Raw genomic sequence first — 14,568 nt, forward strand, 5'->3', positions numbered from 1 at the left:
CAACCTGAGAAGCCCGGCCTGGTACCTGGGGAGTCTCTTACCTGTCCAGGCCCTTTCGGCTCCTGACTCCAGTCCTTGCCCCTTTAGGCGGGTGGACCTAGTTCCTGAGACTCACGCTCTTTAGCCCTCCGGGTGGCAGACCCAGAAGCAGGCCTTCTGGCAAGCTCTTCTCCTTCTGGCTCCGCCCCTTATCTTCCCCTCCTATCCTCAAACCTGGGACTCAGTGGGCCCTGCGGGCCGGGCCGTGCGGGCCCTGCGGGAGGGTCACTGGCCCCGCCCCAAGGGTAGCTGGCCCCGCCCCACTCAGACGCCCATCTACTTAAGGAGGCTGAGCCCCGGGAGTCTCCACGTGTGCCTCGAGGCGCGCCCCAGGCCCAGAGGGTCAGCCCTGCGATGGAAGCCGAAGCTTCTCCGCCGGTCGGATCGCCCCCTTGCTGCCTGTGGTTCCAGAGGCCTGGCGTCTACGAGGATGAGAAAGGGAGGATCTGGGTGGCTGTGGCTATGCAGATCATTCCCTCGTACCGAGCTCGGGGCAGCGGGGCCCCTGAGAGCACTGTGAGTCCTGGGGCTGGAGGGGAGCCAGTGAAAGGGCGGTGGTGTCGCGCGACTCCAGCTCATGGGGGCCTGCACATTCTGCAGTAGGGCCCAGAATAGAGGTGAGAGGGTGGAGTTCTCACCGGCGCCGGAAAACTCAGCCTGCGTGGGTTTGAGCGTGCTTAACCTGGCCCCAGAGGCCCCTGCCCGGAGTGGCACAGACAGAGCTTATCGACCAGAGGTGATGTGATCCTCCGTGGGGTGGCTGAGAGAGAAAGAGAGAAGGAGAGCACCAGTGAGCTAAGGGCCTAGTCTTGCCGCTGGTGCATGTTGAAAAGGCGTCATTGATAGGGTGGCTATTCAGTTGGGCCCTGCAGGATGCATAGGAGTTTTCCAGGATCAGAAAGGAGACAGGACTAGCACAAGCAAAAGCATTGCAACCCAGAGGCAGTGGGTGGGCCAACAGTGTAAAATTTACCTTGGCTCAGACTCCTAAACTGCAAAATTGGAATAATCTACCACAAGACAAGTGAATCACTGAAACAGGTCACCAGCTGGATGGCCTACAGAGCATCTGAGAGACAAAGTATCCTAGAACCCAACCTTGGGAATTGATTCAGGAGCCTTGGATGGAGGCAAAGCTGTTTGAAAAGCTCCTCAGGTGATAAGGATAATCAAATTGGAAACCGCTGCCCTATACTAGGGGCTGGGATGACAGCCCACTTTTGAGAGATGAAATATAAATTCTTCAGGGTAATACCCTGGTACTGGGGAAGATTGAAGGCAAAAGGAGAAGGAGGTGGCAAAGGATGAGATGGTTAGATAGCATCACCGACTGTGTGGACATGAATTTGTGCAAACTCTGGGAGATAGTGGAGGTTAGAGGAGCCTGGCTTGCTACAGTCCATGGGGTCACAAAGAGTTGGACACAACTTAGCTACTGAAGAACAACTAATACGGTAAATATTTATCCAGGTGTTAAATAAGCAATTCGCTGTTATTTTAGTTGCTAAGTCGGATCTGACTCTTGTGATCCCATGGACTGTAGCCTGCTAGGCTCCTCTGTCCCTGGGATTTTCCAGGCAACAATACTGGAGTATTGTTTGCCACTTCCTTCTCCAGGGGATCTTCCCAACCCAGGGTTCGGATCCAGGTCTCTTGCATTGCAGGCAGATTCTTTACTGACTGAGCTATCAGGGAAGTCCTAACCACAACACGTTTCCTAACAATCTTCAAATAGGCTATCCAGAAAATTTTTGGTAGAGAACACTGAAAGTCTTTCCCATACCTCCAACCCAATAAAGCATGCAGAAAATTTTGGACAAAATAGTACGTTTTTTAAAAGCATACAAAAGTGTTCAGTGGGAAAACAATGGATTCTTCAAATAATTTAGCCTTGAGCGGGAGAAGGGAACTGGAGAGTGAGCATTGTTTTCAATTTTTAAAATGATTATTTCTTAATAGTAGACCTGGGTTTTCACATGCAGTCTTAGGATGGGAAATGGCTTTCTGAGTGTGATCTAATTCAAGGATCAGCAAACTTTTTGTGAAGGGTCTGATAGTAAAAATTTTCAGCTTTCATAAAGACTTCAGAGCAACTACTCAACTCTGCCCTCATAGTACAAACACAGCCAAAGACAACACACAAAGGAAGACATTTTTGTTTATTTGCAATAAAGCTTTATTTACAAAAGCAGGTGGTGGGCCAGATTGGGTCCATACTTTGCTGGCACCTGATTTAAAGCCAGAATCCAAAGGGAAAGAGATTTTGCTGCATAATTCAAAATATCCCTCTTGCAAAACCCATGCCATAAAAATCGTAGGACAACAGATTAAGGAAAATCACTTGCAAATTGTATGACTGATAAAGGGCTAGATTCTTAACTTGGAAAAGTGTTCATCACAAAGAAAAGAAGACAAATACTTTGATAGAAAACTCTGTAAAATAACCTTTAATCAATAGTTGCATCATACATGGAGCTTTGGTTACATTTGACTGATGACTTTCCCGCATTTCTATACTTTTCTGCATTGACCAGATTTTCTTTGTGTGTGTGATAAGAAGTAATGATGGCCATGATCAAAACTACAAAATATTTTTTTGGGAAAATCCTTCACTCCCAGGTCCTGAGCTCTATGGATATCTTGTTTTTATTTAAAAAGAGAATTTTTAAAACTTTGGAAGTGGCCATGACAGACAGCCAAGAGTGTTCTCTGTGTAGGCCTAAACGTTTCTAATGGGCTGAAAACAAGCTAACTTTTCAGGGTGCAGGGGGGTAAGGTGGGGTGCAGGTCTGTGGGAGGTGGTACCAGAGAGGAGGCCTGGAAAGAACTAGTCCTCTCAGGTCCAGGCAAAACCCCCAACTGATGGTGCCAAGACTCTGGGTGTGGGACTCTAAAAGCATGACCATCCCACCTCTGCTCCGGGCAGTGCCCCCGCCCCAGCTGGGCCAGAGGATCCAGGACCCTGGTTGTGTGTGCAGCTCAGCATCCCTAATGGGGCCCGTCTTTCCCTCCAGCATGATGATAGCATCACGGTCCATCTGTGGCAGTTACCCAACCAGATGCCCAGGTCCCCCAGCTCTCTGCTTGTGTCTGGGCTGCCCATTAAGTGGGAGCTCTATCCCGGGCGAAGGTACCGAGGAACGGATTCCAGACTCTGGGAGATAGTGGACCATGACCAGGCAAGTGCATGGTGGCCCATGTGAGGGGGATGGTGTGGCTGTTAAGTAGTGGCTGCAGGGTTGCGAGGTGGGACAAAGGAAAGAGGGATTCCCTTCCCCAGTCCCTTGAAATCCACAAATCCAGGTTCCCGTTGGCTTCACTGGGGTGGAAGGGCATGCCCCCTGGAGCTCTGATCACTGCTTCCCCTTCTACAGGTCATCTCCATGGAAAATCTGATCCTCAAACGTCTGCCAAGTGGGAGCCACTGATGAGGCTGGTAGGTCAGGCCTGGAGACTCTCAACGTGGAGGGCTGCCCCTCTTTTCAGGAAGACCCTACCAGTCACCTTGCCCTCAGGCTGTTTCTTGAGTTTTTCTTACATAACCGCCCCTTTCCTCCCTGTCCCAACCCCAGTGGACAGTGATTTCCACCAGGGACAGACCCCCCAGTTCATTCGTAAAGCACTGAATAATGGTTTTCACTCAGTTCTCGGAAGAATGAGGTGTACCTATGAACATCTCGTGTTATAGACAAGGAAACAGGTTCTGAGAGCTGGAAGGCTTTCCCTGAGACCACACAGCCTGGAAAGAGCCGCAATCAAGCTTGGATCCACTGACCTCGGAACTCTTAAGGCCGACCTTGGCACGGGGGCGCCACAAGTCTGGTCGATGGCAGTGGCCTTTGGGGACCCTGCAGTGACCCACACAGTCTTATCCCTGAGACGGGCAGCAGCCTGGCTGAGGGCCTCGAGTTGGGCCTGCTCTCCTACCCCCGGTCCTGCTCCAACGGGGCGGCCGCCCAGTTCCTCCGAGCGTCCCTGACTGTCAGCTTTTGTCTTCCCCCAGACCCGGCTGGCCCTGTGCCTTAAGCGAGAATCCCTATGCACCTGCTCATTGGTTTGCACACCTAGGGGCTCGGCCCCGTCTTCTTTGCGTTTCCCATCCCCTCCTCCTGCTTTGGCTTGTCTGTACCCTTTTGTGTTCTTTGTACCATCTTCAAGGTGCCGCGCTCCCAAGCCCCTCCCCTCCACGCCCACCAGGCCCCTCCCCTCCACGCCCACCAGGCCCCGCCCCGCGGCCTCCTGCGCAACCTTGATTGGAAACTTGCCTTCCATCCACTCCGCCTCTGGTGGGGGCGGCTCCGTCAGGGCGCGGGTGGCAGGTCTGGACGTGGGGCTCAGAGGCCGCATGGCTGCCATTTCTGCTGCCGCTTTGGCTGGAGTAGAACATGGACTGGGCAAGCTGTCCACTCCTGAGCCTTGATCTACCCTGGGAAGTGAGTGCTGGCCCCTAAGGGTCCCCTCCAGTGCCGGTTAATTAAACTTCATTGCTTGTTGTTAACTTTTGTGCGGAATCGCTTACCTTAAATTGATAACTAGTGTAGGAATGCAGCAGCTGAAGGTAGAACTGCAATTATTCCTTGAGTGTTTTTGCACACCTGAAAGGAAGCTGGAATCGGCTCGGTTCAGCAGCAGGTCCGCGGTGGAGGATAAGGGGATGGAGGGTCAGTTCTTTGCCAGGCTGGACTCCGAAAAGGCATGCAGACTGTGGCAGTCTCTGTCGGAGAACCAGCGGCAGGTGGGCACTTACACAGGCAGTGCGGCTCCCGTGTGCCCTGGATGACAGGCGGAACAGTCCATGAGCAGGGAGGGTGAGGCAGGGTCTGGGCGCGGACTGGGTCTTGCCCTTGAAACCAGAGGGAAGAAGAGGACAGTGTGGATGGAGGGCAGGGTGACAGTTTCACGGCGACAGCAAAAAGAGGGAGTTCGCTTCTTGGGGCTTCCCTTGTGGTCCAGCTGGTAAGGCTTGTGCGCCCTAAGTAGGGGCCCGGGTTCGATCCTTGGTCAGGGAACTAGATCCCACCTGCCGCAACAAAGCTCCTGTGAGCTGCAGCTAAGACCCAGTGCAGCCAAAATAAATATATATTTAAAAAAGAGGGAATTCATTGTGTCATATCAGTCATGAGAAGAGGTCACCAACATGAAAGTCTTAACCTTAAAAATGAATCCATGATGTAACTGAAGAAAGCCCAGGGGATGATGTTCACGATCTTAGGATAGGAAACACTTTAAAAAGACAGAGAGAGCCAAAGACAGTTAAAACAGACAATTAGCTTTCTCAAAGGCAGCATTTTCTATGAGAAGATGCTACAAAACAAGAGTGGAAATACGAGGACTAGATACAAAGCACTTGAGTGCAGGATATACAGGAAACTTGCAGAAGAAATCCCCAAGGAAAGAAGAAAGGGCGAATGCCAGGAAGGAGGCTATTTACAGAAAAGGAGAAGATGTTGGGAAGTGCAGGTTTCAGAATTCAGAAATGTGTATCCTCGATTTTGGCTGAAGTTCAAACTTAGGCGTTGTGGGAGTCGATTGTTATAGACACCTTGGAGGTTTGGTGGGCAATTCAAGAGCATTTATCAAATTTTGAGATGACACAAAGAGCCATACCTAGAGTATTAATACCAAGAGCAGATTTCCAAGCTCAGCGCAGTGAGCCTTTGGGCCAGATACATCTCCGTCATGAAAGGCTGTCCTGTGCTGTCTGGCAGCATCCCTGGTCTCTGTCCATGTAGTGCCAGGGACATCCCTTTGTCCACCCCACTCCCCAAGTTGTGATTACCGAATGTCCCTTGTTGGGGGGAAAAGTTTCCCCCAGTTGAGAGTTGCTGTCCTGGAAGAACATTTGCACAAGAGGGATGGGGAGGGAGCACCGTGGTCAAGGCTCAAGTCCACCACGGAAGAGTGGTTAAAGAAAGGGAGACCCCAAGAGCAGAGGCTGGGCCTAGCCCCTTCCACTTAGAAGCTTGTGTGATCCAGCAGCCTGGCTCTTTAGAAAAACCCTCTTGGGTCAGATGGTAGCTTTAGTTCTAATTTTTAAAGGAATCTCCTTACTGTTCTCCACAGTGGCTGTATTCAGTTTACATTCCCACCAACAGCAGTCCCACTACTGGGCATATACCCTGAGAAGACCATAATTGAAAAAGACACATGTACCCCCGTGTTCATAGCAGCACTATGTACAATAGCCAGGATGTGGAAGCAAAGACCTAGATGGCCATTGACAGATGAATAGATAAAGAAGCTGTAGTACATACATACAATGGAGTATCACTCAGCCATAAAACACGAATTTGAGTCAGTTGTAGTAAGATGGATGAACCTGGAGCCTGTTGTACAGATTGAAGTAAGTCAGAAAGAGAAAAACAGTGTATATTAACACATATATGAAATCTAGAAAAATGGTACTGATGAACTTTCTTGGAGGGAAGGAATGGAGGTGCAGATACAGAGAACAGACTTGTGGGCACAGGTTGGGAAGGAGAGAGTGGGATGAGTGGAGAAAGTAGCCTAGACATATATACACTGCCATGTGTAAAATAGATAGCTGGTGAGAGACTGCTGTATAACAGAGAGCCCTCCCAGGCCTCTGATGATCTAGAGGGAAGGGTGGGATGGGAGAAAGAGGGAGGCTCAAGAGGGAGGGGATCTATGTAAAATTAGGCTGGTTTGCATTGTTGTGTGGCAGAAACTAGAATCCCCAGGTGGTGTGAGTGGTAAAGAACCCACCTGCCAAGTCAGGAGACGTGAGAGAGACGCGGGTTCGATCCCTGGGTCAGGAAGATCCCTTGGAGTAGGGAATGGCAACCCACTCCAGTATTCTTGCCTGGAGAATCTCCATGGACAGAGGAGCCTGGTAGGCTATAGTCCATAGGGTTGCAAAGAGTTAGGCGTGACTGAAGTGACTTAGCACATACACATGCATGGCAGAAACAATCACAACATTGTAATTTTCCTCCAATTAAAAAATAAATTTAGAAAATTATAAGAAAAAAATTTATAAAAAAGAAAACCATCCTCCCCTCAGTTCATTTTCCTGTCCTCCTTTTCCTCCCGTTGGCCTGAGATGGGTGGGGGCCTTAGGACACATCCTGCCTGCCACCACACACGGAAAAAGATTTCTGGAGAACCTACTGGGCAAGACTTCCCACCTCCCTCCCTCCCTCCCCTCTCCTCCACCCCAGACCCTGGGGCAGGAAAAGCAGCGGGCTCCCCTCAGCCTCCCCGAGGTCTTGGAGCTCAGTTGCTGATCTGTGTGCCTGAGGACAAGAAATGCCTGGAAGTCCTCTTACAGGATGGCAGCCTGGATGGTGAGGGTGCTGTCCTGCTCAGAGTCCAACTGCAACTCAAAAGCCTCTGATCTCACTCCATTTCCTTGGTTCAAAGTCTAAGTCTGCCCTCTGCTCCAGGCCATCCCGGACAGAGGCTAGACCCATGGGAGAACAAAGAGAGAAAAAGCACACCAAGATGTTTGCAATCACTCCCGGGACTTCCAGTTTGCCCGCGAGCTCCAGGTCCTCAGTGTGGCTCCTCCATCCTCTGTGTGGTTCCTGGCGTGTGGGTCTGGGGTGTGGCCTCCTCGAAGTCCGGAGCTGTCAGCTCTGACAGTTTACTTTGGGGCACGCTGAGAAGACAGTTCTCAGCTCCCGACCGGAGCTCAAGACTGAAACCAGCTACAGGGGATTGTGTTAAGGACTCCGAGAGATGAACAAAGGAGAGGTTGTCCTGAGGACATTGGGGGAAATCAACCCTTTTGTAAAGGGTGAAGGACAGTGACAGGTGATTTAGTTTGTGGAGGAGCCTTGGGGCCACCCTCGTTGTCAGAATCACTGACTGTGAAGGATGCTCTCTGCAGGAGGGTTCCCTCTGCTTGGCCCAAACCAGGGGCAATGTACCCCTATGGCCTAGCCACTGACCAATGGGAACAGATTCTGGGCACAGGTCTGGCAATCCCAGGCCTGGCCCTTCCCAGGAGTGTCACCCATTGGACATCTTCCTCCGTGGGGACAGTCAGACTTTGTGTCCAGATCTCTGCCTGGCCCACATTCCTCATCCGGGTCTCTGTTTCTCCTCAAGTTCTAGGAGTTCCTTGAGGGCAGTTGGCCAAGTTCCACAAACATTTACAGACTCAACTCTGGGCCAGGCCCCGTGCTGAGTGAAAGGAAAGGGAAATGGGCAGGAGTCCATCCCTGCCCTCCCAGTGTTGTAGCCATGCGTCCCAGGAAACAAACTCACTCAGAAGGACAATGCAGGGAGTGGAGTTTATTATACCGGCGGAGCCCAAGGCAGAGTCTCCTCTTAGCCAAGGACCCCGACCAGTTTTTGTGAAAACCTTATAAACGCTAAGTGTACGTGCCCAAACCCACCTCCCCCAAATTCCCTGAAACTAGTCTGAACAAAGGAAAAGGAAAGATACAATCAAAGTTAACCCATGATTCATATGCCTTAAGCCTAGGTACAATTATCAATAGGCTTGTGGTCATTCCCCAATAAGCATAATAGAATGTATGATTCTATTTGGTTACACAGATAATTAGGGTATTAATTAGGGTATTCTTTTAGGCAACGGAGAGGCCTGGGGCTCTTCCTTCCCAGGGCCTGGTTTTCCTGTTGGTATGTCGTTTCCATAGATACTGGGCATATAGCTCAAAGTCCACAATCCGGCCCAAGATGGAGTCCTGTTTTCAAGATAGAGCCTGTTCTGTTTCCTCCTTCACCAGGGTTCAGTCTGACCAGAGACTGAGCACACACCCCACGGACTTTGCAGCAGGGCTGAGTGTAAATGAGGCCAATCAGAGAAGGAAGGGAGGGACTTCCCTGGTGGTCCAGTGGCCAAAACTCTGTGGTCCCAATGCAGGGGGGCTGGGTTCATCCCTGGTTAGGGAATTAGATCCCACATCCTTCAACTAAGACTCAAATGCAGCCAAATAAATACTGGGGAAAAAAAGGAGGGGGCCGGTGTCGTGTATCTGGGGCATCTAGGGAGGCTGCCTGGAGGAAGGAGCAGGCTAGAAAAGCCCTCACTTTTACACCATGCCCTGCCAGGTGAAGAATCCACCTGGCAGTGCAGGAGATGCAGGACATGCAGGTTCGATCCCTGGGTCAGGAAGATCCAGGAAATGCCAGGAAATGGCAACTCATCCCAGTATTCTTGCCTGGAAAGTTCCATGGACAGAGGAGCCTGGCAGGCTACCATCCTTGGGGTTATAAAGAGCTGGACATGACTGAGATACTGAACACGCACATACATTGCCACCCCCACAGCACTTTATGTTACAGATTCAAGGTGAAACATACAATGCAATGTGAAAGCCTGATCCTTAAAGCAAGCCTCCTACACCTGCCCAGAAGACTTATCATCCCCTGCCCAACTACAAATGCCATCTCAGCTAAAGAATACCCAAAACATCCCGCCTGATTAACATTTCCCTTATCCTTCCACAAGCCTCCCTACAAGTACGGAGCGTCCCTGATCCCTCTCCACGCTCAGGCTGGTCGTTAGGCTGACTGTTGCCCTCCTTGCCTGAATAAAGGTAACCTACTTCTGTTGAGGTCGTCTTTCCTCTTTCTGCCTCGGCCTGAACTATACCTTACATTCTTGGTGCTGAAACCAGGAAGGGGTGAGGTACTCCTCTCACTCGCCCTCCCTGTCATTGTTTTCCCTTTTCCCAGAGTCTGGGAGCGTGAACATCCGCTCACTTTTCTGCCAGGGCTCAAGTTCCCCTCGGGGACACCCAGTGCCTTCGTGAGTGGTGCAGACTTTGTGCTAAGGCTTTACTGATGCTTTGTGTTACCCCAGGCCTTGGCTCTACCCCCTTTCTCTCTCTCTCTCTGATGACCTCCGGAATAGGGAACTCTTGCCATTCGACTGCTCTACATGCAACACTCCACTCAAGCCGGCCCCTAGATTAAGGTAAGATCCGGACGGTGTTCTAGAGGTGGCCTAGAACTCAGTCCTCTCTGGGTCCTGGGAACCCCCGGCCCGGGGCCACTCTAGGCGACGGTGGGGGACGCTCCACCTTAACACAGATCTCTCTTCTCATAACTCCTATTGCAACTACGGATGAGGACTCGAGCTCTCAATAGGAGCCTCTGCTTGCCTTTCGATTATGGGGTCTGGCCAGTCTGTCCCAAAAGAGTCCCCTCTGACCTGTGTTCTCAAAAATTTCAAACCACTCTCACTCACTGAACTCAAAGCTAACCGTTTAAAACAACTCTGTACACAGATTTGGTCTCAATACCAATTAGACAACCAAGACCGCTGGCCTGAAGTAGGCACTTTTGACTAACATTCTTCAAAATCTCACAGACTTCCTTAAATGGAATAGCAAGTGGTCCGAGGTCCCCTATGCCCAAGCCTTTTGGGCCCTTCGGAGCAGGCCCTCCCTATGCAAGGCCTGCTCCAACCACGAGGTTCTTCTATGCACCTTGCCTCCCAAGCAAAAGGGCTCTTCTTCCTCAACTAACCACAGACCGCAACCTTCCACACCGACCTTTCACACCCCTGGAATTCGACCGCGGACAAGCCCCCTCCCTACCCACTACCCCGCCAACCCTCTCCTTCCCCTTCATCCAACTCACCTACTGGCCCGGAAACCTCTCCTGACTCCCCCTCGACCCCAACCCTAACCCTAACCCTACCCCATCTCCCCGACTCCCCCTCCCCCCTTCCTTACCTCCCCCCCGACCCCCCGCCACATGGTCACGTACCCAACACATGTTTCCCCTGAGAGAGGTGGCAGGACAGCAGGACCAGAGGGCCCCACCCGAGTCCATGTGCCATTTTCATCGTCAGATATGAGCCAGATAGAAGAAAAGTTAGGATCACTTTCTGAAAATCCTACCAGATACAGAAAAGAATTCCTGAGACTCTCCCAGCCTATAACCTCACATGGAGTGACGTATATTATATCCTAAATGCCACTCTCACCCCTGACGAAAAAGACCATATCGTATCTGGCAAGCGGCAAAACCCCATGCTGATCATTTACATAACCAAACCTGGATAGCCCAGTTGCTGATGAGGCGGTGCCTCAGTTAGATCCCCACTGGACTTACCAGCCCGGTGACCCAGGTATCAGAAGACTCAATCATATGATTACCTGCATTCTAGAAGGAATGCAGAAAAATACTCATATCCATGTCAATTATGATAAAGTCAGAAATCACCCTAGGGGCAGACAAAAATCCAGCCTTATTCTTAGCACGCCTCACAGAGGCAGTCCAGAAGTATACCAACCTAGATATCACCACCCCCGCTGGATTACTCTACCTTCACGTTCAATTCATCAGCCAGTCCACCCCTGACATCGGACGCAAGCTTCGACAACTAGAAAAGGGCCCTGAGACCCCTCAAAGAGACCTTCTAGAAGTAGCCTTCAAGGTGTTCAATAATAGGGAGGAGGAGGCTAAGAGAGAAAAAGATCATGAGAGAACAGCTAAATATGCTTTTTTGGCGGCAGCAATTAAGGGAAGAGATCAGCCTGGCCCAAGTCATCCCAGAACGGGGCTTAAGACCCCACCCCCCGGACCCTGTTTCCGATGCAACCAGTCAGGACACTGGGCAAAGGCATGCCCAAACCCGCGCCCTCCCACAAAAGCATGCCCAACCTGTGGCTAGTGGGGACGCTGGAAGATGGACTGTCCCTAGGGACGCCCTGGCACCCCTGGGGAGGTCCCCAACATCCCAGACCTGGAGAGAAATGTCCACAGGGATGCCCTGGCGCATCTGGGGAAATCCCCACTTCTCCTCAGAATCCTAGCCCAGCCCTACGAGAGTTGTTCCAATGATGGGGCCCGGGTTCCAGCCCCCCAGCCCGTGTCCCAAACATGAGCTCAGAACTTAGGGTAGATGGGGTAGTGGCTGGGAAAAAGACCTCTTTTATAGTAGACCCTGGAGCCACTTTCTCTCTCTTAACTTCCTACTCTGACCCAACCCAAGACTCAAAACCCACAATCAAGGGGGTCTCTGGAGTTTCCCGAAGGCCAAAAATCAGCCCTCCATTACTCTGTCAATTTGGAAAATCGACCCTTATATACTCATTCCTCATAATGCCTCAGTGCCCGATGGCACTGTAATCCTCTCTTATCTACACTCACTTTTTCATCCTTCATCCAAGACACTCCAACAGTTCCTTCGTAACCACTTCCCCATATCCAACGCTGACCAACAAAATTTAGATAACCTTACCCGCTCCTGCCAAACATGTCAACGTACTAACCCCAAGTCCAACCTTAAACCGACATCCTTTCCAACCCATCAAATGCGAAGCGGCCTCCCAGCACAGGATTGGCAGATAGACTTTCCTCATATGCCCCTGGTCCAGAGAGTCAGATACCTCCTGGTTCTTGTGGACACCTTTTCGGGATGGGTAGAAGCATCAAACAAAAGAGCCCACACCGTGGCCCCAATCCTCCTCACAGAAATTATCCCCAGGTTTGGCCTGCCTTCATCCCTACAGTCTAATAATGGCCCGGAATTTACATCCAAGGTCACCTAACAACTTGTCCAATTCTTACAGATACTCTGGAAATTTCACATTCTATACCATCCCCAGTCCTCAGGAAAGGTAGAAAGGATGAATAGAATAATCAAAGAAACCCTTACCAAACTAACCCTTGAAGTACATCTGGATTGGACTAAACTTGCCAATTGTTCTCCTCAGAATATGGGCTTTGCCCAGAAAGCCCCAGGGGCTGAGCCCTTTTGGGGTGATGTGTGGAAGGCCTATGCTCCCTCCTGGACTCCCCCCGAACCTCCTCCCACACCAAGCTTCCTACACTCCCCTCTGCTGGCAGAACTCCGCAATGCCCTCTGGAAATACGTCAACCACACCTTGCCTGCCCCTGGCCCCCAAGCCTCCTGCCCCCTTTACAAACTGGGGACATGGTCTGTCTGATAATCTCCAGAGTGACCTAACCCCAAAGTGGCAGGGACCATTCAAAATCATCCTCCTTTCCCCAAATGCAGCTAAACTCGAGAAGGTCACCTCCTGGGTATACCTCTCTTGCCTAAAACGGGTCCCCTCCGACCCTGCGCTGCCCTCCTTAACTGACCCCTATCAGGTCTCCCTCACAGGACCCACCTCCTTAAAATTCACCCGGCGACAACCTCTGTCAACCATCCAAGAGGACACTGAATGACCTGGACTCTCTTCAACCTACAACTGTTCCTGACCCAACTACTACCAGACCTCTGGACCAGCGCCCCGACAGGAACCTCCTCCAAAGACCTGACTACACGGGTGTCTCAACTGTGTCTCCAGGGAACCTTCTACAACCTGAGTCCAGACGAAACTGATTTCTTTACTTTCATTCTCTACATTATTCTACATCCTAATGAACACTGTTTCCCTCAGATTCAAACCACCACCCACTTGGGGCCTTTTCCCCTTTGCCCTGACTGCCCTCTCCCTGTCTCTCTAACTATAATAGCACTCTGAATCTTAATCCTGGCTATAGGCCTAGTAACTGTCTCCTCTCAGGACTGGCCACCTATCCTTCGTCTTTCCATGGGTATCGCCTACATTGCTAGCTGTATTCTACTCCTAGGGTGCTATTTCCTCTGCACTGCCTAACTAACACGGTGAAGGCAATGGCACCCCACTCCAGTACTCTTGCCTGGAAAATCCAATGGACGGAGGAGCCTGGTGGGCTGCTGTCTATCGGATCGCACAGAGTCAGACACGACTGAGCGACTTCACTTTCACTTTTCGCTTTCGTGCATTGGAGAAGGAAATGGCAACCCACTCCAGTGTTCTTGCCTGGAAAATCCCAGGGACGGCGGAGCCTGGTGGGCTGCCATCTATGGGGTCACACAGAGTCGGACACGACTGAAGCGACTTAGCAGCAGCAGCGACAGCCTAACTAACAGCCCCGTGACTCCTCTGTTTCTTATCCTTGCTGCACTCCCCAGCCTTCTGGCTACTCCCTGCCCCTGCTCTGACATTTATTCCTATGTACCTTCCTCATGTTATAATACAGCTCCAAAACCACGCACCATGAACCTCAGGGGCAGAAAGTCCAAATCCCTACTCACTGTTAAGGTACAAAAGACAGGGAGTTTCATGAGTACCTGCCATAAGCCAAACGGAAGAAACATAGGTTTCTATCCCATTAGCCACTGAGGGTACTCAGACGGGGGCGGGGTACTAGATCAAAATCGAGAAAAGAAACAAGTCATAAAGAATATAATTTCCCGGTTACAGGCGACCCCTGAGCCTTATAAACGCCTAGACCTCCTTTCCCAATTACAGCCTCTCCTAAAACCTCCCTCTGGCAACCAAAACCTTACCCGCCTTCTCAACTCTTCCTTCCAATTCTTCCAGTACACACAACACACATCCCAGTGTTGGACATGCATGTCACTGTCTCCCTCACCGCACATAGCAATGCCTTTACCTTCAACCTGGCTGTCACAGGGCAACTATACCGCCCCTTCCCAACAAAAAGTACACAACTCATTGGGCCAGTCTCTGACAACGTCCCACTCTCAGCTTCTTCAAACCTAACCTGTATTAACTACTCTAGTCC

General features: G+C 51.0%; 1 protein-coding gene across 1 annotated transcript; it reads left to right on the forward strand.

Moving 5' to 3' along the window:
- Positions 1-393: 393 nt before the first annotated feature.
- On the forward strand, positions 394-3,467 carry TCL1B (TCL1 family AKT coactivator B). Its single transcript, XM_019983308.2, has 3 exons — positions 394-555; positions 3,054-3,218; positions 3,414-3,467. Exons 1-3 carry the CDS (start codon positions 394-396, stop codon positions 3,465-3,467), a joined length of 381 nt encoding a protein of 126 aa, XP_019838867.1.
- The last annotated feature ends 11,101 nt before the right edge of the window (positions 3,468-14,568 follow it).

The sequence above is a fragment of the Bos indicus genome, chromosome 21 (assembly GCF_029378745.1).
Source record: "Bos indicus isolate NIAB-ARS_2022 breed Sahiwal x Tharparkar chromosome 21, NIAB-ARS_B.indTharparkar_mat_pri_1.0, whole genome shotgun sequence".
Lineage (NCBI taxonomy): Eukaryota > Metazoa > Chordata > Mammalia > Artiodactyla > Bovidae > Bos > Bos indicus.

What these genes read in the sequence shown, in the direction of transcription:
- TCL1B (XM_019983308.2), top strand. Translation starts at nt 394, where the DNA reads ATGGAAGCCGAAGCTTCTCCGCCGGTCGGATCGCCCCCTTGCTGCCTG. An exon ending in GCGGGGCCCCTGAGAGCACT is followed by an intron (nt 556 to 3,053) that starts GTGAGTCCTGGG and finishes CTTTCCCTCCAG; the next exon opens with CATGATGATAGCATCACGGT. An exon ending in AGATAGTGGACCATGACCAG is followed by an intron (nt 3,219 to 3,413) that starts GCAAGTGCATGG and finishes CCCCTTCTACAG; the next exon opens with GTCATCTCCATGGAAAATCT.